This window comes from Muscardinus avellanarius, assembly GCF_963383645.1.
Source record: "Muscardinus avellanarius genome assembly, chromosome: 3".
NCBI classification, from domain to species: Eukaryota; Metazoa; Chordata; class Mammalia; order Rodentia; family Gliridae; genus Muscardinus; species Muscardinus avellanarius.
In genome coordinates, this window is record NC_137788.1 from 141,066,330 (window position 1) to 141,093,102 (window position 26,773).

The following is a 26,773-nucleotide window of genomic DNA, read 5'->3' on the forward strand; positions in this document are numbered from 1 at the left end:
CCGCGAGAGCGATTGGCTGCGGCGGCTGTCGGCGGGGGGCGGGGCCCGGTTGCCAGGGAACGGGCCGGGGGACTGCGGCGGCTGCGCGGAGGAGCGAGGTGCTTGCTGGGCCGGGGCTGGCGACGCGCGGGGGTCTGCGGGCAGCGCCGCGCAGGCCGTGCAGCTCCCAGCGGGCCGGCGCCGCCGCCATTGCCGCCGCGCTCGCCGGGCAGGACCTCGCGGGCCGCCGGCGCCATGGGCCAGTGCGGCATCACCTCCTCCAAGACCGTGCTGGTCTTTCTCAACCTCATCTTCTGGGTGAGCGGGGCCGGGCCTGGGCGGGCGGCGAGCGGGCGAGGGGCCTCCACCCGCGGCCTCCGCGCTGGGCCGCAGCCTGCGAGACCCGGAGCCCCGCCAGCCGGCGTCGAGACGCCAGCCCCGGCCGAGGATGCCCCCCGGGCTCGGGCCCCGCGTCCTTCGTGAGGCCCGCGGGCCGCCGGGGTCCCGGGCTGGGGGCCTGGGGTCTGGGTGAGCCGAGGTCGGGTTGGCGGGTCAGCGGCCCAGAGTCCTGAAGGCGTCAGCTGAAGAAGCCGAGGATCCTCCAAGCAGGAAAATCGGGGCGTTTGCCTGGCTCGCGGGGTGGGTAGCCTGAGGTTACGAAACTTGCTTCCTTCCATATGATTCAGATGTGACCGGATCTTGAAGGCAGCGAGTTCACTTTCATAAAAGGAGGCTTATGGATTTTTTTTGGACCCGCCCTCAGGGAAGGGAGTGTTTATAACCATCTTGTCTTAGTTCAAACCCTTATCTCAGTGGGGATTTTATAATAACCTGTGTTGTTCTATCAGCCTTTCCACCCAGTAGCCCGTCTGGACCTTGCACCGGATAAGTGTTTTACACTTGTCCGTCCTCCATCATGTCGTTATACTTAAAAACAAAGCGAGACAGCGTCAGCAGTAGGCTAGGAGTCAGCCTACTTGCACACAGTTTTGACATAAACACTTGCTTCTGTCTGCAGCCCCTAGAGCCTCCCTTAGGCCCTACTGCTGGGGATCGAGCCCAGACCTCTGGCGCGCTAGGCAAGTGAGCTCTCTGCTGTGGAACCACAGCCCTGGCCTCCTCGCCATTTCCCTTCCTCGCTGGTCCCCGGTCAGCTCCTGCCTCCCACAAATACACCTGTAAGAATTCTCCTTACTCTACCTCTTGCCCATCTAACAAAGAGTGAACCTTTTTCTCTCTTAATTGCTGTAGTGTAAAAAATAATTGTAGACAGTTTACTTTTGGGGGGGTGTACACACACACACACACATGTGGAGAGTCCTGACTGGAAGTAGTACTTGTTCAAAATCATCCCCATGGGACTGGGATTTTCATGATTCCTTCTTCTCCAATTAGAGTAGTATTTCTCATTTAATTTGAGCTACAGGCTCTTTTTGTTTGTTTTTTGTTTTCTTGCAGTACTGGGATGAAACCCAGTGGTGTTCTACCTCCTAGCTATACCTCTGGCCCTATTTTTCTTTATTTTGAAACAGGGTCTAAGTAGCTGAGGCTGGCTGTGAACCTGCTGTCTCAGCTTTATAATTCTTATAATCCTCAGGAATTATAAGCATTGGCCACCACGCCCAGCTAGCTACAGGCCTTTTTTAAAGGAGAAATAATTTTCAGGGATCCCCAAGTGAGAAACACTTTGTTAGATAATAAGATACTTCAGAGGCAGAAAGTTGACTTTGTACCTTTTACAGTTCCTTGTGATTTTGTGGGTATAACTATTTGGTATTGAAGAATATTGTATGAATTCTTAGGTGAATTCCAAGCTCTTAAAACTCAGAGACTAGAAGTGGTGTTAATGTGACAAAATATTGGAGCTCCAGGAACCATTTTCTTTAATCACGTTTGTATTTACTCTATAAGTTAATTCCAAATGAATGCTCATTAATCTTCAGAAAGTATGTAAGTATATGTGCTATTATTTATTCCAGTAAAGAAGTTTATGTTGTTTAACTTCATAGAGGGTTATTGCTAAGACTGAAGTTGCACTGTTTAATAAAATACCTTTGGGTGGGCCAGTAGGATAGTAAAACTTGTGTAAGCAGTGAGAAGGAAGTTAAGCTGATATACAGGGGAAAAAATGTGGCATTGTGCGCTATTAGGTGTGTCTCCTGACAAGTTATTAGTTTACAGACAAATTGTCAAAATTTATTGTAGTGGAAATAACTAACGTTTGAGTGCATACTACATGCCAGGCCCCGTGCTAAGAACTTTACTTTGAATAGAAGCTGGTAGAGAGTAATCCCATGCTTATTTCGAAGATGAGGACAGTAAGGTTTACTGTAGCGTCTGGTAGGGCCTCATGTTCAAGCCTTGTGCTCAAACTGAGGTGGTGCTATACTCTAGAGTCTGTGTTGTTGGAGCAGTGTGTGATTTTAAAAGATTTGGAAAAAGCTGGGTGTGGTGGTATAGGCTTGTAATTCCAGTACCTGGGAGGCTGAGACAGAAGGATCGCAGGTTCCCTGCTAGCCTCAGGAACTTAGCAAAGCCCTCTACAACTTAGCGAGACCCTGTTTCAAAATAAAAATATTTAAAAATGGGATTGGGGGTGTAGCTCAGAGGTAGGATTCCCTTGGGTTCAATTCCTAGTACCCCCTCCCTCAACACACACACATACAAAAAAAAAAAAGATTTGGAAGAGAGAAGGATCTAGTTAGGCTATGTTAGAGGCACTTTCTCCAAAACATGCTGATTTTAACATTGTTTAGAAACTACCAGCATTTCAACTATTATTTAACTTCTCTGTTTAAAAAGGTCAGTCATGACTAAGGAAACACATTTTTTACAAAATGTTAACTGGTTCTTCTTGGGAGTTTATAATACATTCTTTGGTCATTCTTCAGTTCTTCTTTTTTTTTTTTTTTCTTCTTTCTTTTGGTGGTACTGGAACCCAGAGGCTTTCTACATCCGAGCTATATTCCCAGACCTATTTCATATTTTATTTGGAAACAGGGTCTCACTAAGTTGCCGAGAGCCTCACTAAGTAGCTGAGGCTGTGCGATCCTTCTGTCTTGGCCTCCCAAGCGCAGGGATTACAAGCTTGCGCCACCACACCCAGCTCATTCTTAAATTCTAATTAAGTATATTCTTATATAACGTCCCCTCCCTCTTAATGTCTTGAGATGTTAAGTGAAAGAATAAACATTCCCTTCATAGAGCAGAGGAGAAGCCAAGGTTCCCTTGGGCAGCTTCAGTAAAGACTCACCTGCTGCAGTGCTCGTCACTACCAGGGGTAGTTGCTGGCAAGTGGTAGAAGTTTAATTGCTTTGGCATGATCTCTGTTTACACCTTATATCGTGATATCCTGGTTCCCTTGGCAGTTTGTTGAATGAGCTATGATACGGGAATAGATATGTATCACAAATACTAAGGCTGTAAATAATCTGACTGCCAGAATTGTTGATACTGGTTTGGTATAGATAGTTTTGGAAAGTGCAGTGTTTAAGAATGGTACTGTGGCTGGGTGTGGTAGTGGAGGCTTGTAATTCCAGCATTCTGGAGGCTGAGACCTGAGGATCGAGGTTCAAGGACAGCCTCAGCTACTTAGTGAGGCCCTTTGCAACTCAGTGAGACCCTGTTTCAAAAACTAAAAAGACTAGAAAATAGGGCTGGGGGTGTAGCTCTGAGGTAGAAGGTTGGCAGAGAAGATTTCCCTGAGGAGGAGGGAGAATTTAATCTGAGTGTAAGAAAGAGCCAGTTGAGGGTGGGGTTTAGGGTGTAGGGAATAGGGAATAGGCCGAGTGCTGCAAGGCCAGGGCGTCCCGGCAAGCTCCCAGGAGGCTGTGCTGCCATGCCTTTGTTTAAAAAAGAATAGTGAAGTACTTCAAATGATTTTCAGCTGTACCACAGGTGTGTGTGTGTGTGTGTGTGTGTGTGTGTGTGTGTGTGTGTGTGTGTGTGTGGCTGAGGAGTGAGTTCAGAGGCATTCTTCCTCTGAGTTACACCCCTAGCGCTTTTTCTTCTCAGTGCCTTGCTAGGCTGGCTAAGGATCTGCCAAGTTCTTGAGGTTGCCCTTCAACCTGCAGTCCTCCTGACTCAGCTTCCCAAGTACTGGGATTACTGTGTTTTCCAGCAAACCCCACACAGTTGAGTTGGTAGTAACTTTATATCCTGGAAGTTGTTTTACTCTCTTCTTTATTCTTCCCTATTTTGTATGGCTTCTAACAAAGAGTAAGTCATTGAAGCATACCTTTAGTTAAAATTGTTTTGATAGTTTTTTTAGTTCTCTAGAAGAAAACTAATTTTGCCAGAAAGCAACTCATGGTACATATTAGAAATAGGTACTGTAATCTGTCTTTTTGTGTGTGTGTGTGTGTGTGTGTGTGTGTGTGTGTGTGTGGTACTAAGGATTGAACCCAGAGACTTTTTACCTTCGAGCCACACCGAGCTCGCTTTTATTTTTTTTGCTTTGAAATAAGGTCTCGCTAGGTTGATGAGAGTCTCACTACTTGCTGAGCCTGTCCTCAAACTTGTGATCCTCCCGTCTCAGCCTTCCAAGTACTGGGGTTGTAGGCGTGTGCCACTGCGCCTGGCTTAATTTATCTTTGATAGTTAAGAAAAATGAATGCTTTCAGTCTTCCTACATCTTTGTCATCTGTCTCTCAACCACTTGGTCTTGTGGCCCTGAGTCATCATTTAGAACTTAGAATCCATTGAGCTCTTTAGTTGCAGGAATAGGTTAATAGCTTTCTAGGATATTTGTCATTCTTTGAAATATTTTAATGACTTTTATTCTATAAAATCTAACTCAGAAACCTGGGCATGGTGATGCATGCTTGCAATCCCAGTACTGGAAGCTGAGGCGGGGATTACAGGTTTGAGGACAGCCTCGGCAATTTAGCAAGGCCTTCAGCAACTTAGTGAGATCCTGCTTCAAAGTAAAAGATAAAATAGGGCTGGGGGTGTAGTTCAGAGGCAGAATGCCCCTGTGTTCTACCTCCAGTGTCACACATACAACAAAAACCTAACTCAGATTAGGGGGTTTTATTTTGTGTTCTGGTGCTAGGAATTCAACTCAGGGCCATATAACCTCTGAGCTACCATCTTTTTAATTTTTATTTTGAAACAAGGTCTCACTAAATTGTTTATGCTGGTCTCAAACTTGGAATCCTCCTGTTTCAGCCTACCAAATACTGGGATTATAGATGCGTGCCACTCCTCCCCCCCACGCCTTTTTTATTTTTTGCAGATTTACTTAATGAAATTTGTGCCTTACACTAAAGTATACCTGAAGAATCATTTACTCAGTAAATGGTTGTTGAATATGCATCTATTCTTCTGAAATACAGAATAAAAAGAAGACATAGTCCTTGCTTTCTGACAGCTAATAGAGAAAGGAAATTTAATTTCCAGGTGGTCCTCTCACCCTCAGATATTCATGGATGGTCTCAAGTCTTCTTTTAAAATGATCTTCTAAGCTTGGGGTGATGGTACACTTTGTAATCTCAGTATTTGGGAGGCAGAGACAGGAAGATTCAGGTTGGAGGTCAGCCTCAACAATTTAGTGAGGCCCTCCACAATTTAGTGAAACCCTGTTCCAAAAATTAAAATGGGGGCTGGGGGTATAGCTCAGAGGTAGATTGTCCCTGGATTCAGTCCCCAGTACTTCCCCCAAATATCTCCTCAGCCGGGTGCAGTGATTCACCCCTGTAATCCTAGTATTTGGGAGGTTGAGATAAGAGAATCGCAAGTTCGAGGCCAGAGCATAGTAATTTAGCAAGACCCTCAAAATAAAGAATAAAATAGGGCAGAGTGTAGCTCAGAGGTAGAATGTCTCTTAGTTCAATCCCCTGAATCAAAAAAGTGAAAAGAAAAAGAAAACTCCTTTTCCTCCTCCTCACTCTAATAGTTGGGCAGTCAGTAGATGAGAATAATTATTTGCATTTATGTCTTTGTTTTTAATCTACTCAAGGGAGGGTAGAGAATGTTGACATACCACTGTGTTTTACATTGTTGCTGATACTGAGTAAACACATAGCCCAAGCATGGACAAGCTCTGAGTAAAAAGGGCTGGAGGTGTAGCTCAATGGTAGACCCCCCACCCCCAGGTTTGATTCCCAGTAGCCCCCACCTCCATACGCACACATAAATGATACTCATAGTGGCTTGAGGGTGGAGTTTTGGTTAGTTTCCAGAAATGTACTGCATAGAATTATCAGTGATTTCTTGCAGGAGAGAAGTAAAGTAAATATAAGAAAATCAAATGTTAAAAAATGTGTATATATGATGGATTTCCACATATTTCCCCTCTCTCTGCTTTGAAACTCTGCTTTTTATAAAACCTAGAGTACACGGCAGCTTTTGCTTGATCTCAACTAATTTTTTCCCTTCCATATTCCAACTACTTCTTATTTACCAATTGAACTTTTGAGGCAAAAATCCTCTAAAGGAAGCCAGGCATGGTGGTGCATGCTTGTAATCCCAACATTTGAGAGGCTGAGACAGGTGCTTGCAGGCTTGCGGCCAGCCTCGGCTACTTAGTGAGGCCCTCCACAATTTAGTGAGACCTTATTTCAAATAAATAATAAAAAAAATAGGGCTGGGGAATGTAGCTCAGAGGTAGAATGCCCTTAGATTCAATTCCCAGTACTGAAAGAAAAGAAAAGAAAAGAAAGAGGAAGGGAGGGAAGAGAAAAGGAAAAGGACAGTCCTCTACAGGCGCAGTGGACTCCGGCAGGCAAGCACTTGACCCCTGGTGCCTTCAGGTGACTGCCGCTCATTTGCTCCCTGGTCTCTGCCTTGTCCTGACTCTTGCCAGTTCTAGACAGGGTCCTCTAGACCTCCTGCATACCACTGCGGAAAAATGGGTTGTTTCTCTTTGCTTCCTCTTCCCCAAGTGTTCTGAGGGTTGCTCCACCAGATCTGTGCTGTGTTAATGTCGCCACGTTAATGTGGCACATTTTCCTGTGCCTGGCTGATGAGAGTGAAGGAATGTGGTAGTTCTGTGGACTTAACATGTCATCAGCTCATCTTTTTTTTCATAGATGATTTCAGTTACCCCCCCAAAACTGACTTGTAAACATCAAAAAGAAAATCTTAACACCAGAATGAAATTTCTTTTGTGTGTATGTAGAAGTAGGCTAAAAGAATATAGTGACATATGATACTTTTGCAATTCATAAAAATAGCTTATAAAAATAGTGCATAAAATGTATTCTTTAGAAGAACAGCTTGGTGTTGTGGAAAAGCACCGACTTTTCCTAAAGTTTTAAAATCCTCGGACTTAATTAAAGGATAGTGTATTAGAAGCAAAGAAGAATGTCTTTTAAACTATTTGTTCTGTAGTTCCAGGCCTCAGCCTTTCCCTTACATTTCCCTTTGCTCCTTTGTAAAGAGGGTGAATATTTTTAGTCTGCTGTCCTGGCACAAATCCTCCTTACAGGCTCAGACTCTCAGCAGTGACTAAAGCATCTCAGCTGCTTCCCGGCTCCACATTTGATCTCCTCCTGCTGCACCCTCCTCCCCTCTCCCTTCTTTGCAGCTGCCTTGTTGGCAAAGCCCAGATCCTTTGATAGATTCCAGTCCCATCAGTGCCCTTCAAAAGCAGGATTTAACCAAGCTCACCTTTTATTAGCTTTTCTAATAGGCACAGGTCCTACATGGAAAATCTGAGTGACTGCAAAGTCCCTGCACCAGCTAGGTGCACTGACCACACCGTGCACTGACCACACAAACTTCTGTTTCCCGTTCTTCTGGATGCTTCTCATACTAATGGTTGGCTGCCACTAAAGCAGTTGCTTGTAGTTATTTCTAGCTCTTCAGCTGTTCTTAGGACACCTACTTTATATTCTAATCGAAGATAAAAGCACTATATACAGATGTCATTAAAAGAAGAAAAATTTGGAGTTGTCTTCAACTGAGGAAACATAGCCTCTACTTACAAGTAATTTCATTCATATAGTCTCATAAAGCAACCAGTACAGTTTCTGCTTTTGGTGTGTGCACCTAGTACATTGCTTCCTGCTATGTTTTGCCACAATAGTCTATTATATTCTCGTCTTTGCTGTGTGAGCTGAATGCTGATTGGTTTGCAGCCTGGGAAAAGAAACTGCTTTAGACTCTATTAGACAGGAATAGGCAGCATACAACGCTGCCTCCTACTCCTTCCGTCACATTTATTATACGTCTGATTGTATCTGGTATTTGTTTTTTTACCTTGGTCCACTCTCCATTTCACCTGAGTGACTGGATCTGGGTGGGTGGAGGGGCAGCGCAGCAAACATTGCATTTGGCCCACTCCCAAGGCCACTCCCTCTTTGCTTAAGCAAGGAGGATTGCTTGAGCCAGGAGTTTGGGGCCAGAGCAGGCAAAAAGCAAGACCCTGTCTCAAAAACCAAACAAACTTTATTTACTAGGAACTCAAAAGTAGTATTCATTTGAGCTCAAGCCTTTCTTTTTTTCTTTGTTTTCTTTTTTCCAGTGTGTGTGTGTGTGTGTGTGTGTGTGTGTGTGTGTGTGTGTCCAGGGATTGACCCAGGGATATGCTATCTCTGATCTACACCCCTACTCTATTTTATTTTATTTTATTCTATTTTATTTTATTTTTTGAAACAGGGTCCCATTAGGTTAATTAGAGTCTTACTACTTGCTTAGGCTGTTCTTGAACTGTGATCTTCCTGTCTCAGCCTCCCAACTACTGGGATTATTGGCATACACCGCTATACCCAGCTCCCAGCCCTTTTTACTTTTTTATTTTGAAACAGGGTCTCACTGAGTTGCTGAAGATCTCGCTAAGGTGCTGGGGCTGGTCTTGAACCTGGGATCCTCCTGTTTTAGCCTCCCAAGTATAGAATTTATAGATACTCACTATCATGCCTAGCTTGAGTTCAGGTATTTTAAGAAGTAAATACTGCATGCTGATGAAGAAAAAAAAAGCTAAGAAACTAAAGGAGAGAAAAATGGTTAGTAAAAACAGACAACCCAGCTGGGCGTGGTGGCACACACTTTGTAATTCTAGGACTAGGGAGGCTGAGACAGGGGGATCGCAGTTCTTGGGCAGCCTCAACTACCTAGTGAGGCCCTCTGCAGCTTAATGGATCCTGTTTCAAAAATAAAGAATAGAAGAATAGAGCCGAGAGATTAGCTCAGAGATAGAGTGACTCTGGGTTCAATCCCTAGTTCTGCAACAACAACAAAACCAGACAACCCAATTTAATTAGTTTATATTTAGTATTCTAGTTCACCTAGAGGACTGATCTGTCTTATCCAATGTTAAGTTTATATGTGTGTGAGTATGTAACACATGTATGTGGCTATATGTAGAGCCCACATACTTCTGTGATAAGTGGACCCAAACTGCCCGCCTCTTCTCTGTTTCCTTTCGTGTACTCAGCATCATCTCATAGTGACATGCTTCAAAATGTCAGTGACATGCAAATATGTCGGTGAACTCTGAAGGCCTTTGGACAGGCACGGTTGCTTAAGTACAGCATGTGTTTATTTGTTTATTTACTTACTGTGGTACTGAGATTGAACCCAGGGGCATTCTCCCTCTGTGCTATACATACCCCAGCCCTTTTTATTGTTTTGTTTTGAAACAGAGTCTTGCTAGGTTGCTAAGAGTCTCACTATATTGCTGAGGTTGGCCTCAGACCTTGCAATTTTCTGTCACACCCTCCCAAGTACTGATATTACAGATGTGTGCTACCATGCCTAGCTGTAGCATTTATTTTTATGATAAGAGTACCATTTATAAATTAATGTGATGTGATTGCCATTGGTAAGTGGAATTAAGTTGCCAAATCATATTTGAGTAGTGAACGAAAAACTATAAACATTGGACTGAAGAGAAAGCATATATAAACCAAGGCTTATGATATCCAGGAGGTGATTTCAGGGGAGGCGAGGGCACTCAGTAATCGTGACTGACGCCGGCTGAGCCCTGTTCAAGGTAATAGGTGGTGGTACAAGGTTGAAAGACAGATGGACACAATTTGTGTCCAGAAGGGTCTTGAGACACATGTGACTATAATTGTAACAGTTGTAATAGTGCTGTGGTAGAGCTCTGCATAGGGCAGTAGTGAATGGACAAAGACTTGCTCCTCCATGAAAGCTCAAGAAGGGCTTCCACCAGGAGGAGGTGCCAGTTAAGCTGCCTCCTAACAGGTGCAGCGCGCTCCAGAGCAGTGAAGTGGCGGTGTGTGCAGGCCTGGGGGTGACAAGGCTGAGGCTGAGAAGCAGGGACCGTAGCTTGGGTCGTCCACGTCTGCCTCGCCCTCATCTTGAGCAAGACCATCCCTTGATTTGGCTTTTATCTTTAACAGAAACAACCCTAGTAACATAAAGAACATGTTTAGGCCAGGGCAGGTCAACAAGTAACATTTAGGGTAAAGAGTGATAGACTCAAATTAAGACAAGCACTGTGGGAGTGGAGTTGAACATACAAGTCATGTTTTGGGAGTAAACTTGATGGAGTTTGGTATAAAAGTAGGGCTGGGAGTGCCTGGAGAGTAACTAACCAGGAAAACTAGGAATGATGCCTTCTGCTATGTCAGGAATGTAAAGGGTGATTAGCTGGAGCCGGCGGCAGGGTAGGGCTGGAGGGAGTTGCGTAGGGGCTTCCAGATGGCGGTGTGTAGGTCTGAGGTGCTAGGTTAGATAGCCCTGGGGTTCACGGCACTGCAGTCTGCAGAGTCCCTGAAGGAGTGCCAGAGTGAGCAGGAAGAAGGAAGGAAACAGGCAGTGGGGTCTCTTGGAAGTCAGAGGAGAAGTTAATTTATAAAGCTATAAACATGGACTGAAGAGAAAGCATATACAAACCAAGGCTTATGATACACGGGAGGTGATTTCAAGGGAGGCGAGGGCACTCAGTAATCGTGACTGATGCCACACCCGGCAACAATATTTTTGAAATTGGGTTACTTGCCTAACCTAACATAAACAGAATCTTTTTCTTCCAGATCAGACAGTGATTCTAATGGCCTAGTTTAAGAAAAACATAGTGTCTAAGCTTATCCTCCATTCTAAAAGGTGCATTATAAGCCAGGTGTAGTGGCACTGCTCACTTGTAATCCCTGTACTTGGGCGGCCGAGACAAAAAGATTGTTCAAGGCCAGCACCCAGGTGGCTCAAATCTGCCATCTCAGTGTTGGGAGGCGGACACAGGAAGATCATAGATTAGAGGCCAGCCTCAGCAACTTAAAGAGACCCTCAGCAACTTAGTGAGACACTGTTTCAAAATAAAAGGGGTTGGAGATGAGGCTTAGAGGTAGAATTCCCCTGTTTTTAATCCTGTAGTATCACAAAAAGATAGATAGATAGATAGATAGATAGATAGATAGTAAAACAGGGAGGGGGCATAGCTTAGAGGTAGAGTGCCCTTGGGTTTAATCCCCAGTATCACACCACACACACACACACACACACACACACACACACACACACACTAATAATGATGATTGTGTGTGTGTGTGTGTGTGTGTGGTACTAGGGGTGGAACCCAGGGGCTTTTCTACATTCGGGCTACACTCCCAGACCTATTTTATACTTTATTTGGAAACAAGGTCTAAGTTGCTGAGAGCCTCACTCAGTAGCTGAGGCTGGCTTCAACGTGTGCGATCCTCCTGTCTCAGCCTCCCAAGCGCTGGGATTGCAAGTTTGTGCCACCACGCCCAGCAATAATATTTTTGAAATTGGGTTACTTGCCCAACCTAACATAAGCAGAATCTTTTTCTTCCAGATCAGACAGTGATTCTAATGCATTGCCTAGTATAAGAAAAATGTGGTGTCCAAGCTTATAGAGTCCCATAGACTTAAGAAATGAACTGAGTTTTCACAGGGGAGTAGATAGTATCCCTGATATAACTGTGGAGACTGCTTTTCTAATGTGAAGATGTTTGTATGTTAAATTTTGAAGAATGGTGAAATTCCATTTCTTTTTCTTTTGTAGTACTGGGGATGAAGCCCATGGGCATTCTACCTCTGAGCTACATCCCAGCCCTATTTTATTCTTTATTTTGAAGCCGAGGTCTCACTAAGTTGCAGACGGCCTCACTAAGTGACTGAGGCTGGCCATGAACCTGTGATCCTCTTGTCTCAGCCTCCCAAGCACTGGGATTACAAGTGTGTGCCACCACACGTGGCAAAATTCCATTTTTCCGAAAGCTTTGTAAGTGACCTCATTTCCCCAGTGTTTTGACACGTGGCCTGATGTGCATTTGCTCATTCGTGTATAAGCAGGTGGCATGGGCGCTCAGCACAGAGCTGGTGCCCAGTGACAACAAACTTGACAGTGATAGAAGAGAATGAAAGCAAAGCTGTGTCTGGAATGGGGGTTCTGGGGCAGCAGCTAAAATAAGACCTTCTGCACTCTTTCCCCTTGGATGCTGGGGCACAGAAACTTACTGGTTTACCACCCCCTTTTCAGAAAAAGAAAGAATTACTTAGCACCTTACTTTTATCCACTTCCGTGGGTTGCTCCAGCATCTCTGGGACATTGTCGGCGACTTTGGGGATCTGCAGTAGCACCCTGTTATTCAGAGTGTGGCCCAAGAACCAACAGCGTGAGCATCACCTGTGAGCTTACGGGAACTGCAGAGACTCAGGCCCTGCCGGACCCACTGTTCAGCATCCAGAGTTCAGTATGGTCCTCAGGTGATTGTAGCGTTCATTAGTGACTCAGCCCTCTGGCTTTACCAAGGGGTAGACAGATTAGAAGTGCACAGCCTGGATTCCAACCCTGGCTCCGTCGCGTGAGCAAAGGGCTTCTGCCAAAGTTCTGCCCCCCCTCCCCCTGCTTTGGGCTGACTGTGTGTGTGTGTGTGTGTGTGTGTGTGTGTGTGTGTGTGCGCGCGCGCGTGCGCGCGCACCTGTCAGTGCTGTTTATTTGCTTTGTGTTCTCTGGTCCTAGATAAACCAGTAGTTATTGAAAAGTAGGTGAAGTTTGGGAAACTTTCAACTTTAGGAGAAAAGTGTTTTTAATGCTGGGTCACAGGAGGTGTTTCTTTTTACTGAAGTCTACCCATAGATTTAAGAGTCATAGGAACTCTCACTAAATTATAGCCTACCAAGCAATAGAAGGAAATTTTTCCTGGCAGGGCTTAGGAGTCAGCACTCTGACCATGTTTCTCCAGGGGGCAGCTGGCATTTTGTGCTATGTGGGAGCCTACGTCTTCATCACGTACGACGACTATGACCACTTCTTTGAAGATGTGTATACGCTCATCCCTGCTGTCGTGATCATAGCTGTGGGAGCCCTGCTTTTCATCATTGGGCTAATTGGCTGCTGCGCCACAATCCGGGAGAGTCGCTGTGGACTGGCCACGGTGAGTTAGCACTTTAACTGCGCATGTCACTGAGTGTGCAGGGGTGTTCCCTCTGTGTTACTGTCTTGAATTGAGCATGAAACCCCACAGGCTCCTTGGCTCTTATAATTGGGACAGAATTAGCGCTCGTCTTCAGCATCTAGCAGTTGTCCCTGATAATTGCTTTCTATTGAGAGAATCCAGAGCAATTTTGTACTGAAGTTCTGACATGATTTCCTTGCAGTTTGTCATCATCCTGCTCTTGGTGTTTGTCACAGAAGTTGTTGTCGTGGTTTTGGGATACGTTTACAGAGCAAAGGTACGTTGTCTACTCTGATTCACACAATACTTTAAAAGGTGATTTAAGATTTTTAAGTGAAATAGAACAAGTTTATCGGAGTCAACATTTTCTTTTGCCTTATTTCTGTTAAGCTACTGCTTTAAAAAATCTGAAGTTAATTGGAAATTATTTATACATCAAGACTTCTAGTCTCAGTTAATATAACAAGGTGTAACATCATTTTTTCTTGATTACAGATACTTAATTTTCTTTAAATTATCTTACAAGGAGGCCAGTGGAGTCTCAAAATAAAAAATGAAAAGGGCTGGGGATATAGCTCAGTGATAAAGCACGCATGGGTTTAATTCCTAATACTAGGGTGGAGAAAGTGTGTGTGTGTGTGTGTGTGTGTATAGCTGGGCATGGTGGCACATGCTTGTAATCCTAACATTTGGGAGGCTGAGACAAGAGGATCCTGGACAGGTTCACAGCCAGCCTTCACTACTTAGTGAGGCCCTCTACAACTTAGTGAGAACCTGTTTCTAAATCAAGAATAAGAAATAGGCCTGGGATAGGCCTGGGAGTGTAATTCGGAAGTAGAATGCCCCTGGGTTTATTCCCCAGTACTGCAAAAAGAAAAAAAAAAGTGTGTGTGTATAAATAAAAATCTCACAAGCTAGAAATGAGTAGTTGACTGGCTGAGAAGTTTCAGATTTCTTCAACCCATGGAGTGAGTCCCTATATTTTGAGGCAGGGGAATATAAATTTTCTGTTTTCCCAGGATTTCATTTTGATTACCTCTTTTAAAACATGCCTTAGTCCTGGACATAGGAAATATTTTGAGTTGAGCTCCTACCTCCCATCCTCCTCTGGAGGCACAAGGGTTCCTGCCAACCTGGACACTACGGCGCTGTCGTCAGTGCCTCCCTTCTGACCCTGGTCTTTCTCAGGCATTCCCTCTTGTTTCCCTTTCTGTTCTATTTTGTTTGCCTTTGCTTTTTTTTTTTTTTTACCAATAATAAAAAGCTACTTAAGGCTAAATTGGCTACTTTAATTTTGGTATAATTTTAGAGAGCTATGATAAAATTATAATAGAATCGTTTTCATTATAGTTTACAGTTTTAAGTCAGAGCATGATATGCTAAGTTGATATTCAAACCATTGATACTGGAGAAAGTTACTTTGCAACTGTGCCAAAAAATATTGCAATGGGTTATAATGTTCCTATCATTGTTATAGTTGCCAGTTTTATGGTCTCATCACCTTATTGTTATAATTACCAAGTAGTCTAATCAGTTTAGAGAAGGGTAAGGAGAATCTGGCACAAGCAAACTTTACTAAACACTTGCCACGTTTTTGTTTGTCTGTTGCAGTGCTGGGGATCAAGCGTGGGGCCTCACTCATGTCAGGCAAGTGGTCTACCACTGAGCCACGTCCCCAGCATACTTCTAGTTTTCTTACTCATCTTAAGCTGAACAGCAGTTTTTTCATAAAGTGTCACATATGAGGAGTGATTTTTTTTTTTTTTTTTTTTTTTGTGGTGGTACTTGGGTTCCTGGAAGCCCTTCTACCTCTGGGCTACACTCCCAGACCTATTTTTATATTTTTATTTAGAAACAGGGTCTCCTAAGCCAGCGCGCGTGGCTGGCTTCGAACCTGCGTGATCCTCCTGTCTCTGCCTCCCAAGCGCGGGGATTACAAGCGTGCGCCACCACGCCCGGCAAGGAGTGATTTTTTTAATGCTGATTACTTTTACCTGTTTGGCCGAGTCTAAACATTGAATAAGTAAAGTAGAAATAATGTTGGTTTTTGTTCTAAAATATCTTCGAGCTGGGCATGGTGGCACAGCCCTGTAATTGTGAGGGATTACAGGCCAGCTTCAGCAATTTAGCAAGATCCTGTTTCAAAATAAATAAAATAGGACTGGGGGTGTAGCTCAGAGGCAGAATGCGTCTGGGTTCAATCCCCAGTACCAAAAAAAAAAAAAAAAAAATCTTACAGAGGCTTCAAAACCATTTTACTTTTGCCACCTTAGGAAAGGAATGTGAGTGGGTTTTCTGAAAACACATTGAAACTTTTTTTTAAGAGGAAAGCATTCATTTCCAACTTCGGACATTTATCCAGTGATCCTAATGAGCGGTTGCACTCTCCCTTTTGAGCAGATTGTGAGGACTATCAGCCTGCCATCTTATGCATAGTCTCCTCTTTGAATGCTTTTAACCTATGTGATCTAATATGTCTGAACTTTTCACTGTTAGTTTGAATCTATAAAGCAGGAAGGAGGAAAATATTTCTTACAAGATAGTCACAGAGAGCTCTGGCAACTTGCAAATATGTCATATAGATATTTCAGCTGAAAACTTGACTATGTTACTTTTAAGAGTATTTTTGAGAGACTGAATTCTTTGTTTCAATTCAGGTGGAAAATGAGGTTGACCGCAGCATTCAGAAAGTGTACAAGGCCTACAACGGAACGAACCCTGATGCTGCGAGCCGGGCTATCGATTATGTGCAGAGACAGGTGAGCCTTTGGGAGGCACATTTCTTCTGAGGGTCAACATTAAACCAGCTGCCCATGCACCTTCTCAGCCATGTTTATTATCTGCCTGATGTGTTCCATCTTTTTCTCCAACCTTCACCATCATCTGATCAAAGCCAGCAAAAAGCATCTTAGTGGTTTTTAATCATCAGACTTCCCTGAGCCCCTTGTCAAAACAATTAACTAGCCAGGCATGGTGGCGCATGCTTGTAATCCCCATGCTTGGGAGGCTGAGACAAGAGGATTACACAGGTTCAAAGCCAGCCTCAGCAACTTAGTAAGGCGCTCAGCAACCTAGTGAGACCCTGTTTCCAAAAAAATATAAGAGGTCTGGCAGAGTAGCCCGGAGGTAGAAAGCCCCCGGGTTCCATCCCCAGCACCACAAAAAAAAAAAAAAAAAAAAAATTAACTAGGGAGGTGATAATAGAAAAGGAGGTAGGTGTCACAGGAAATGTAGAAATCTAGATGGACTCTTAAGGGAAGTGAGAGGTCTATACGTACCTTCAGAAAATAAGATCAGAAAAGACAGACAGAACTGTAAAAAGAAGAAAAAATATAAACTATTTGAAACATAAACAAAGATTTTTGTAACCTTGTCTCAAAAATTAGTAGCAATTTGTAAATCTCATTTTATCTGTTGCCCACAGTATTACATATTTCGTGCTTTATTATTTTAAATCCCAGGCATTTCAGACAAACATTTTAAACACTTTGTCTTTGGAAATAATACTTCATTCAGAACTGGATAGTTAACGTGTAGGATAGTAAGGATTTTTTCCTTAGCTAGAAACTACTCTTACAGCAATGTTACTGTGTGGAGGTTTAAGAGCTACTAGCCTTGTGTGACTTTAGAATTTAAAATCCAGTTCTTCAGTCACTCTGGCCACCTTTCAGTGCTCAATTCCGCTTGATGCTGCTGGGCATGGTGGTGTATGCCTGTGATCTAAACTTGGGAGGTTGAGAGGAAGATTGCAGGCTTAAGGCCACCACAGGGTAACTTGGTGAGACCACATTTCAGGATGAAAAAAATCATAAAATAGAGCTGGGGTGTCGCTCAGAAGTAGAACACCACTGGGTTCAAAGCCCAGGACCACACACACTCAGAATTAGTCTCCTGTGGCCTGTGGCTGTCACACTGGACCATGTTGGCATAGCATTTTCCTTGCCGCAGAACGTTGTCTTGGGCATCACTGACTTGGAGTAGCTTAAAGCTATGTAGTGTACGTGTCTTGTAAAGAATAATATCTTGATTCTCTTTTCTAGCTGCACTGTTGTGGAATCCATAACTACTCAGACTGGGAAAATACAGACTGGTTCAAAGAAACAAAAAACCAGAGTGTCCCTCTCAGCTGCTGCAGAGAGACCGCCAGCAGCTGCAATGGCAGCCTGGCCAACCCCTCCGACCTCTATGCCGAGGTGCGTCTCGGCCTGCCAGCCTGTTTCCCACTGTCTTAGTGCTACCCGAAACTTTGTCTCTACCCCTTTTGCTTGCCTTTAATGCCAGTTTGTGTTGCTGTAGCTCATTTGTAATGCACTGTCTGCTTTAATTTTGTGTTTGTAAGTCACTCTGGTCAGTCTTTTCCTTTTGATTTCTCTGCTTCCCCTTTCCGCCACTGACGAGCAGTCTGTGGCTGTGCGGCCCTCACTTTGCCTGTGTGTCTTACAGGGATGTGAGGCTCTAGTTGTGAAGAAGCTACAGGAGATCATGATGCATGTTATCTGGGCAGCGCTGGCCTTTGCAGCTATCCAGGTAAGCACAGGTGCCGGGAGGGTTTCCAGGGTTAGCTGCTTCTCTGCCCTCAGCACTCAGTGGTTTAAGTAGAGTGAATCTTTGTGTATGTAAGTAACTTAGAGGTGCTTGCAGCACTGGCCACCAGTTGCCCACATTTTTATGTCTCTAAACCAAGGGCCAGAATGCTCTAAAGAGATCAGAGATCTGGGTGGGAAGGGACTGTGTGAGAGGGCGCTCTCATTTTCTTGCCTTGGTTAGTAAGTGACCCATTAAGAATACAAACTTTAAGGCCGGGCGTGGTGGCTCACACTTGTAATCCCAGCATTTGGGAAGCGGAGACCTGGGGATCGTGGTTTGGAGACAGTCTCAGCTACTTAGTGAGGCCCTTCACAATTCAGTGAGACTCTGTTTGAGACTAAAAAATAGAACTGGGAGTGTAGTTTCGAGGTGCAATGCTCCTGGGTTCCACCCTCACTAGTGAAAAGGAAAAAACCCCACAAACTTTAGTAATAGAGTATTCTTGGGAGGTATTTTAATAGAGTTCACAGAATTGTAAAAAATCAGACTGTGCCGGGCGTGCTGGCGCACGCTTGTAATCCCCGCACTTGGGAGGCGGAGACAGGAGGATCGCGCAGGTTCGAAGCCAGCCACGCGCACTGGATTAGGAGACCCTGTTTCCAAATAAAAATATAAAATAGGTCTGGGAGTGTAGCCCGGAGGTAGAAGGGCTTCCAGGAACCCCGGTACCACACACACACAAATCAGACTGCTTTATTTCAGTTTGGAAATGGAACTTTATTTCAGTCTTCTTGTGTACGATTTCTCCTAGTTCTGGTTTCTCTGTCCTTGAGGGTTTTCTGTGTTTAATTTTTGTTTTGAGGTGGGGCTCACTCTGTTGCACAGCTGGCCCTGACAAGTGTTCCTCCTGCCTCAGCTTCCCCAGTAGCTGAGCTGAGAGGTGTACACTGTCACATCCAGTTCCCTCGAGGGTTCTTTATGTGCATATATGTAAATCAGGAGCTAGCCTCCCATCCCAAAAGGAGCAGTTCTACTGCTTTACAGAAAAGCCCTCCCAGTAGGAACCTACCATAGCCTCTTCTGTGTTTGTGGATCTAGTTTTTGTAGACTGAGCCATCCAGAAGTCCTTGATCACTGGCTCGTATAGAGGTGTGCCCTGCCATTGCTGGCAGCTCAGGGGACCTTCATCTTCACTCCTACCAGGGAGAACAGTTGTGTTTCCCTGATAATGATTTGTATAAAGTAGCTGGTAATTACTTAATCACCTCCCACTTCTTCCAGTCCTCCTCCTCCTCCTCCCAGAAGATCTGCACCCTCCTTTAATCTCACCCCCATATAAAGCCAAGGAAGAAAGATAGGCATTTTCCCACCCAGCACAGCTATCCACACTCTTAGTTTCTGAGGCGTGTGCAGTGCACCTTAGGGTTCTGTTAGAGTGTGTGTGTACAATTTTATTGGTGCAGTGTAATTATATGTCATAGTGAGATTCAAAGTGATACTAGCGTACATACACACATAACCTGGTGTGTTTCCTTCCACATGCCCTCCCCCACACATACTCCTTGAGGAGTCTTAGAACTGAGAATAGTCAGCTGTTTGAACATGGTTGAAAATTGCATCAGATCTAGTTCTCAGACTATTCTTTTAGTTTTCTTGAAATAGACTCTAGGCCTAGAGAATGTATGTATTTTAAGAAAGTATAGATGTCTTTTAGTCAGGCACAGTGGAACATACCTGTAATCCCAGTACTTGGGAGACTGAGATGGGAGAATGCCAGGTTCCAGGCCAGCCGCAGCAATTTAGTGAGGCCTTCAGCAACCTAGTGAGACCGTGTTTCCTAAAGAAGAACTTGGGTTATAGCTTTGAGGTAGAATGCCCCTGAGTTCAATCCCCAGTACAATAAAAAAGTAAATGAGAGAGGAAAAAAAATGTATCAATGTCTTTTTTTTTTTTTTTTTTTTTTTTTGTGTGTGTGTGTAGTACTGGGGATGAAACCCAGGGGCATTCTACCTCCAAGCTACACTCCCAGCCCTATTTTTTATTCTTTATCTTGAAACAGGGTCTCACTAAGTTGCAGAGGGCCTCACTAAGTAACTGAGGCTGGCTGCAAACCTGTGATCCTCCTGTTTCAGCCTTCCAAGTACTGGGATTACAAACTCAAACCACCAAGCCCCGCTTTATAAAGATGTGTGTGTGTGTGTGTGTGTGTGTGTGTGTGTGTGTGTGTGTGTGTTTGGTGCTGGGGATTGAACCCAGGGGCATTCTACCTCTGAGCTACAGATTCAGCCCGATTTTTTATTCTTTATTTTGAACCAGGTTCTCACAAAGTTGCAGAGGGCCTCACGTAGTAGCTGAGGCTGGCTGAGAACCTGCGATCCTCCTGTCTCAGCCTCCTAAGTACTAAGATTACAAGCATGAACTACCATGCCTGGCTTTATAGGTGTCTTTTAATTGTTAGAATAAAACCTGTATACATGTAAGTTGCCTGCTCTTTATATATTTGAATAGGAGTTAGTACATGTAACAGGAAGCTCCTTTAAAATGGCAAAAGGGTGATTGTTTACTTTGCTGGTATTCAAACAACCCTAAATGATTCATTAAAACCCTAGCTCTATATTTGCTATGGCTCCTGCTCGTCTCAGCATTTACTTTGTGGCTCAGCATAGCATTAATGTGGTAATCAGGAGGGATGTATTCATATTTTGATTATGTAAGCATATTCACTTAGCTAAAAATAAAGAAGGGAAAGGTCCCTTTTCCCAAGGGGGTGGAATCCTGGTCTGTGCATGCTTAGTGATTGTCTGTTTGGTAATAAAGCTGCACAGTAGCAGGCAGCAAAAAAGCTTTGGAACCGTGTGGTGCCTGTGCGCACACGCGGCACTGCCTGCGTGGTGATGGCCAGACGCCACCGGCACACGCCTCACCCGGCTCAGGCATTAGCCAGTCAGCCAGTCCTCCACTGAGCATGTCTTTCAGTGAGGGCTGATAAACATTTAAACTAGCCTCTAAGTATTCTTGCCATATATGCTTGACATTTATTTTTATTTATTTATTTATTTTTATTTTTTTGTGGGATGGAACCCAAGGGCATTCTACCTATGAACTATACCCCCAGCCTTATTTTTTATTCTTTATTTTGAAACAGTGTCTCACTGAGTTGCAAAGGGCCTCACTAAGTAGCTGAGGCTTTCTGCGAACCACAATCCTCCTATCTCTGCCTCCCAAATGCTGAGATTACAAGTGTGTGCCACCATGCCTAGTATATGCTTGCATTTAAATATTTTGACATAAGTAGTAGCTGGTAAAGATTTGATAATTTGGTTTTTTTTTTTTTTTTTTTTTTTTTTTTTTTTGGTGGTACTGGGGTTCCTGGAAGCCCTTGTACCTCCGGGCTACACTCCCAGACCTATTTTTACATTTTTATTTGGAAACAGGGTCTCCTAAGCCAGCGCACGGGGCTGGCTTCGAACCTGCGCGATCCTCCTGTTTCTGCCTCCCAAGCGCGGGGATTACAAGCGTGCGCCACCACGCCCGGCAAGATTTGATAATTTGAATTTAAAAATGTTAAGTCAGAGATTCAATGCTTTCATAAACTCAAAGCTTAGTAGTTTTAAAATTTTTTTTAAAAAAGATACAGTTTGTTTTTTATTTTTATTTTTTAGTGGTACTGGATATTGAACCCAGGGGTTTTTCATTTCTGGCTACAGCTCCAGTCCTTTTTATTTTGAAACAGGGCCTAAGTTACCGAATATTGGCCTCAAACCTGCAATTCTCCTGTCCTCCCAAGTACTAGGTTTACAGCGTGTACCACCATGCCTGGCTGGCTTAAAGCTTTGATTTTTAAGGAAAAAAACATCTATTTGAAATCATAAGAGTTTTTCCTAATGTGTATATCCTTTCGTGTGTGGGGGGGGTGCTGGGGGTTAAACCCAGGGCCGTTCTACCTCTAAGCTCCACCCTCAAACCTATTTTACTTCTTATTTGAAACAGGGTCTTACTAAGTTGTGGAGAGCCTCACAAAGAAGCTTAGGCTGACCACGAACCTGCGATCCTCCTGTCTCAACCTCCCAAGTACTGGGATTACAGGTGTGCGCCACCATGGCCAGCTTCTGTTTTCTTTTTTTAAATAGTACCTGTAAATGTTTAAAGTCTTAGGTTGATTGGGACCATGGGTTTGAAAAACCAGAACAAAGACAAAAATAACACAGATATCAGTGTGCTTTGGGGATTGTACATCAACTCTGACATAGAAACTTATAGCTAGAAAGAATGCTTAGAGATTCTACAGTCCTGATTTTTTTTTTTTAATTTTGCCACAAAAATTAAGAGGAAAAGGGAGCAATCTCATTTATAACCATCATACAGATAATGGCACAACGAAAGCTTGGACCTAGGTTCTATTTGTGTACTGTCTCCAACTACAAGTTCAAGAATTAAGATTATCATATCAAATTCTTAAATTCTGTTATGAACTCTGATAATTAATTGACACTTATAATCTCAGTACTTGGGAGACTGAGTTAAGAAGATCACAAATTTGAGGCCAGCCTCAGCAACTTTAGAGACACTATTTTTAAAAAGTATAAAATATTGGAGGGTGTAGCTTGGAGGAAGAATGCCCCCAGTGTCAATCCCCAGTATTCTTTCTTTCCAAAAAAGAGTTAATTAAGGAGCTTAATTCTGACCTTATTATTTTTTATTTTTTTATTTTTTTTTTGGTGGTACTGGGGGTGGAACCCAGAAGCTTTCTATATACTTCCAGCCCTATTTTATATTTTATTTGGAAACAGGGTCTCACTAAGTTGCTGAGAGCCTCACTAAGTAGCTGAGGCTGGCTTCGGACCTGCGCGATCCTCCTGTCTCAGCCTCCCAAGTGTGGGGATTACAAGCGTTCCCACCGTGCCTGGCTAATTCTGACACTTCAAATATTTTTCAAATAATTTTTTCTTAAAACTTCAACCATAGCATTTCTTGAGTGCACGGGTTTTCTTCTTTTTTTAATAATTTGAGGAAAATTAACTTTTTGTTGTTTATTTCTAATTGTCACATAATAATTGGGTGTATTTATGAAGTTTTCATAATTCAGTTCATGTACACAGTGTATATTGATGAAATCAATAATTAGCATTTTCTCTTCCTTAAACATTTTTCATTTCTTTGTGTTTGGAGCCTACAAATTCCCCTCTTTATAAGATGTAGTGAGCTGTGGGCTGAAGTCCTGGCCCGTGCGTGGTGTCTGTCCTCCAGCACCTCCGCAGCCCTTGCCTCCATCAGTCACGTTGCGCTGCCTCCTCCCGAGACTCCTCCCCCGTCCACGTGCGACTGAGAGCACCTGGTTTGTCTCACTCAGCTAATGTCCTCAGTCCGTCCATTTTGCTGCAGATGGAGGATCTCATTCCTTTTTGAATCTGCATAATTGGTATTCTGTTCAGAGGTTCTTTCTGTGTTTGGCCCTCTTCCCCACAGTGGTAACATTATCCTAGTACAACCAGGATATTGGCTTTGATACAACCTATCACCTTTAGTCCAATTTCTCATTTGTGTGCCTGTATATCCAGTTGTGTGCAGTTTTATGACCTGTGTAGGCTCCTGACTCAGTCCAGTCCAGATACTGAGCAGTCCAGCATCACAGGCTTCCTTCCGTTACCGTTCATAGGGGTGTCTTCCTCCCCATAGCCTGATACCCTGTGATCAGACCGACCTCTGTTTCTAAAATTGTCATTTCAGACTGTTGTGTAAATGGAATCATATACTTTGTACCTTGCCTCTCAAGGCAGGTGATCTTTTGGATATATATCTGCTTTATTTTGTGGCTATATAGTATTCTTGACTTTAATGGTATAGTATAATTGACTTTAATGGGGACTTATAAAGGTCTTGCAACTAAAAAAAAATACAAGAGTGAATATTCTCTGACCTTCGTGTTCATAGTTGTATTTATAGCAAAAATTTATAGCCATTAAACTGAGAGGTCGGAATATATAAATTAATTTTGATAGGTATTTTTAAACTTTTCTCAAAAATGGTTGTTGCCAGTGTGAAATAACTTTTTTCTTGTATAAGAGTACCTTTTGTATAGAACATCCTAGAACATTGTGCTTCGGCAGTTAGTTTTTTAATTATCACTTGTCTCTGTACCTAATGCCATTTGTGTGTGTGTGTGTGTGTGTGTGTGTGTGTGTGTGTGTGTGTGTGTTGCAATTGTTGGTGTTATATTTGGGTTAGGTGAAGATAAGGTTTTCATTGCAGGAAATAGCAATGAAGTTAAAATATTCATGTAATACTCCCAAGTCTGTTGTTGGAAATTTTCAATAGTCAATGAAATGTCAGTAAAGCAAAACTTTGGAAGTGGTCCTATATTAAATGGTCAGGATAAGAAGTTACTCTGTGTGTGTGTGTGTGTGTGTGTGTGTGTGTGTGTGTGTGTGTGTGTGTGTATTCTACCTCCAAGCTACACCACCAGCCCTATTTTGTATTCTTTATTTTGAAACAGGGTCTCACTGAGTTGCAAAGGCCCTCACCAAGTAGCTGAGGCTGTCCGCAAACCCTCTTGTTTCAGCCTCCCAAATGCTGGGATTACAAGTGTGCACCACCATGCTCGGCTTGATGTTCTTAAATAGATACATTTACAAACACTAGTAGGTTGTTGAGGATTGAACCCAAGGGAATTCTGTCTCTGAGTTACACACCCAGCCCTTTTTTAAAAAACAAACAAACAAAAAATAGGCCCTCACTAAAGCTGCTGAGGCTGTCCTGGAACTACAATTCTCCTGTCTCAGCTCCCCAAGTACTGGGATTATAAGCATATGCCACCATACCCAGCTTCAGTAAAGTTTTATCATGCTTTTAAAATTGTTTTTAAATCAGTGCAAATGACTTAATAAAAATAAAAGAGTAAGGAAAGAAATGGCATTTGTTTCTGACCTCATTTGGAGAATGCTTGCTCTGGGGTGGAATTAACCAACTCAAGGACCGTGAGCAGGGCGTGGGAGGAGGCTTTCCCTCGCCCCTCGGCAGTGTCCGAGTTTAGTGTTGTTATTGTTCAGCTTAGCATTGCCTGGGAACATAACTGTGTTTGGTTTTACATCGATTATAAAAATATTTTGATGTATAATGAACAGAAGTTGATTTTTTTAGGAACTAGGTGCTAAACATGTTTAGAATTCACTTAAGGTATTTGGTAAACTCTCAACAGTGCCTACTTCTGCACCGGGCAGACACTGGTGTAGTGGAACTGATGGGTTTGAACAGCAAGTCTATCCCCAGTGGGAAGAGCAGGGGCTGCTGTGAGGGCAAAGCCAGGCTGGTGGCCTGGACTGTGAAGAATGAACACAAGGGCGTTCTGCTCCCTGTGTGCCTCTTCAGTGGCTCGTCTTCCCCTTCAGACTTTGAGTCTGTTTATCGTCCAGATGTGTTTTGCTAAAATTAGATTGGCCCCATATGTTCAAAGAATACTACCTTTAAAAATCAAATAACTTGGGCCTTACACTGTCAGTAGGAGTTAGAAGAGCAAATTAACTTTTATTTATCTCCTTGATTACTGTTTATATTTTTTGAGAATCTGAATAAAAAATTCTAGAAATCTTTTTAATCCAGCTTAATCCTCTTTCTTATCTAAAATAACATGGCGACTTTATTACTATTCCAATATGCTGCCACAGAAGGATTAGTACTTATTAAAATAAAACTCTGAGGGAAGAATGACCTTTAAAAAGTAATATGTAGCTGGGCATGGTGGTGCACACCTGTAATCTCAGTACTTGGGAGGCTGAGACAAGAGGATCACAAGTTTGAGGTCAGCCTGAGTGAGACCCTGCTTCAAAACAAACAAAAAAAGAAAAATAGGGCTGGGGATGTAACTTGAAGGTAGAACAACCCTGGGTTCAATCTCCAGTTTAAAAAAAAAAAAAAAAAAAGGTAATATGTATGTAATACCACAGAACCAAACTCGGATTTCAAAAATAAGAATGTAAAAGAAATAACCTTCAAGGGACATTTTTTGGCATTAGGATTGGTTTTCCACTAGAGCACTTTTGTTCATGTACTGAATATGGTGGGTTGTTCCTAAGTCCACCATTAAACATGGTCTTGGTCATGCCACCCCCCTAGACTTCTGCCATCCAGCATGGAAGCCACTTATTACATTATCTAACTTAAGTAAGATTTTCACATGCAAATGCTTAAAGCACCAGCTATATTTCAGGTATGGAGGAGCCACATGTTGCGGGTGGCCGGCACAGCCCATGACGCGGCCAGGGGATGCTCCCCAACGGTGCGGTTCTTCAGGACAGCACTGTTCCAGATTGACAGTGGGAATGGCAGGCAGAGGTTTTATTCCCTGCCAACTTCAGAGTTCCTGGGTATAAGGCGGGGAAAAGTTTGTTCTTAAGTGATTCTTTCTTTCACTATTACTATTACTGCTGTTTTGATCATTTGAGGCCATTGAAATTTGAAACAGCTCCAATGCTGGTAAAGAAGTACAGTTACCTAAGTGTGATGGTGTATGCCTATAATCCCAGTACTGGGGAGGCTGAAACAGGAGGATCGCAAGTTTGAGGCCAGTGTACAGTACCTTAGCAAAAAAGTCATGACTGGGGTGTAGCTCAGCAGTAGAATGCCCCTGGGTCCGTTCTCCTGTCCCAAAGAAGTAGTAGAAGGCGCTCGCCATGATGGGTGTTCAGCCGCTCTCCCCGTTCTCTCCCCGCAGCTGCTGGGCATGCTCTGTGCCTGCATCGTGCTGTGCAGAAGGAGCAGAGACCCCGCCTATGAGCTCCTCATCACTGGCGGGACCTACGCATAGGTGGCAGCGCAGCCGGAGCCTGTCAGTCGTGTTCTGATTGGAAGGTGAATTGAGCGGTCGGCTGCACTTGGCCTCCTGAGACCTCTAGTGAAAGCACACGCACACTGGTGTTGACGGAGCAGCGGCTTCTCACGTG

General features: G+C 43.6%; 1 protein-coding gene across 3 annotated transcripts; it reads left to right on the forward strand.

Moving 5' to 3' along the window:
• Positions 1–234: 234 nt before the first annotated feature.
• Positions 235–26,637, forward strand: TSPAN3 (tetraspanin 3; the record flags this gene model as incomplete). 3 transcript variants are annotated; one of them, XM_080690692.1, is made up of 7 exons in its annotated part: positions 235–297; positions 13,098–13,289; positions 13,513–13,587; positions 15,968–16,069; positions 17,351–17,503; positions 17,754–17,837; positions 26,545–26,637. In XM_080690692.1, the coding sequence occupies 7 exons, from the start codon at positions 235–237 to the stop codon at positions 26,635–26,637; spliced, it is 762 nt and encodes a 253-aa protein (XP_080546818.1). The 3 variants fall into 3 exon arrangements, with proteins under 3 accessions (XP_080546818.1, XP_080546819.1, XP_080546820.1); XM_080690693.1 differs by lacking the exon at positions 13,513–13,587; XM_080690694.1 differs by lacking the exon at positions 13,098–13,289.
• Positions 26,638–26,773: the final 136 nt, after the last annotated feature.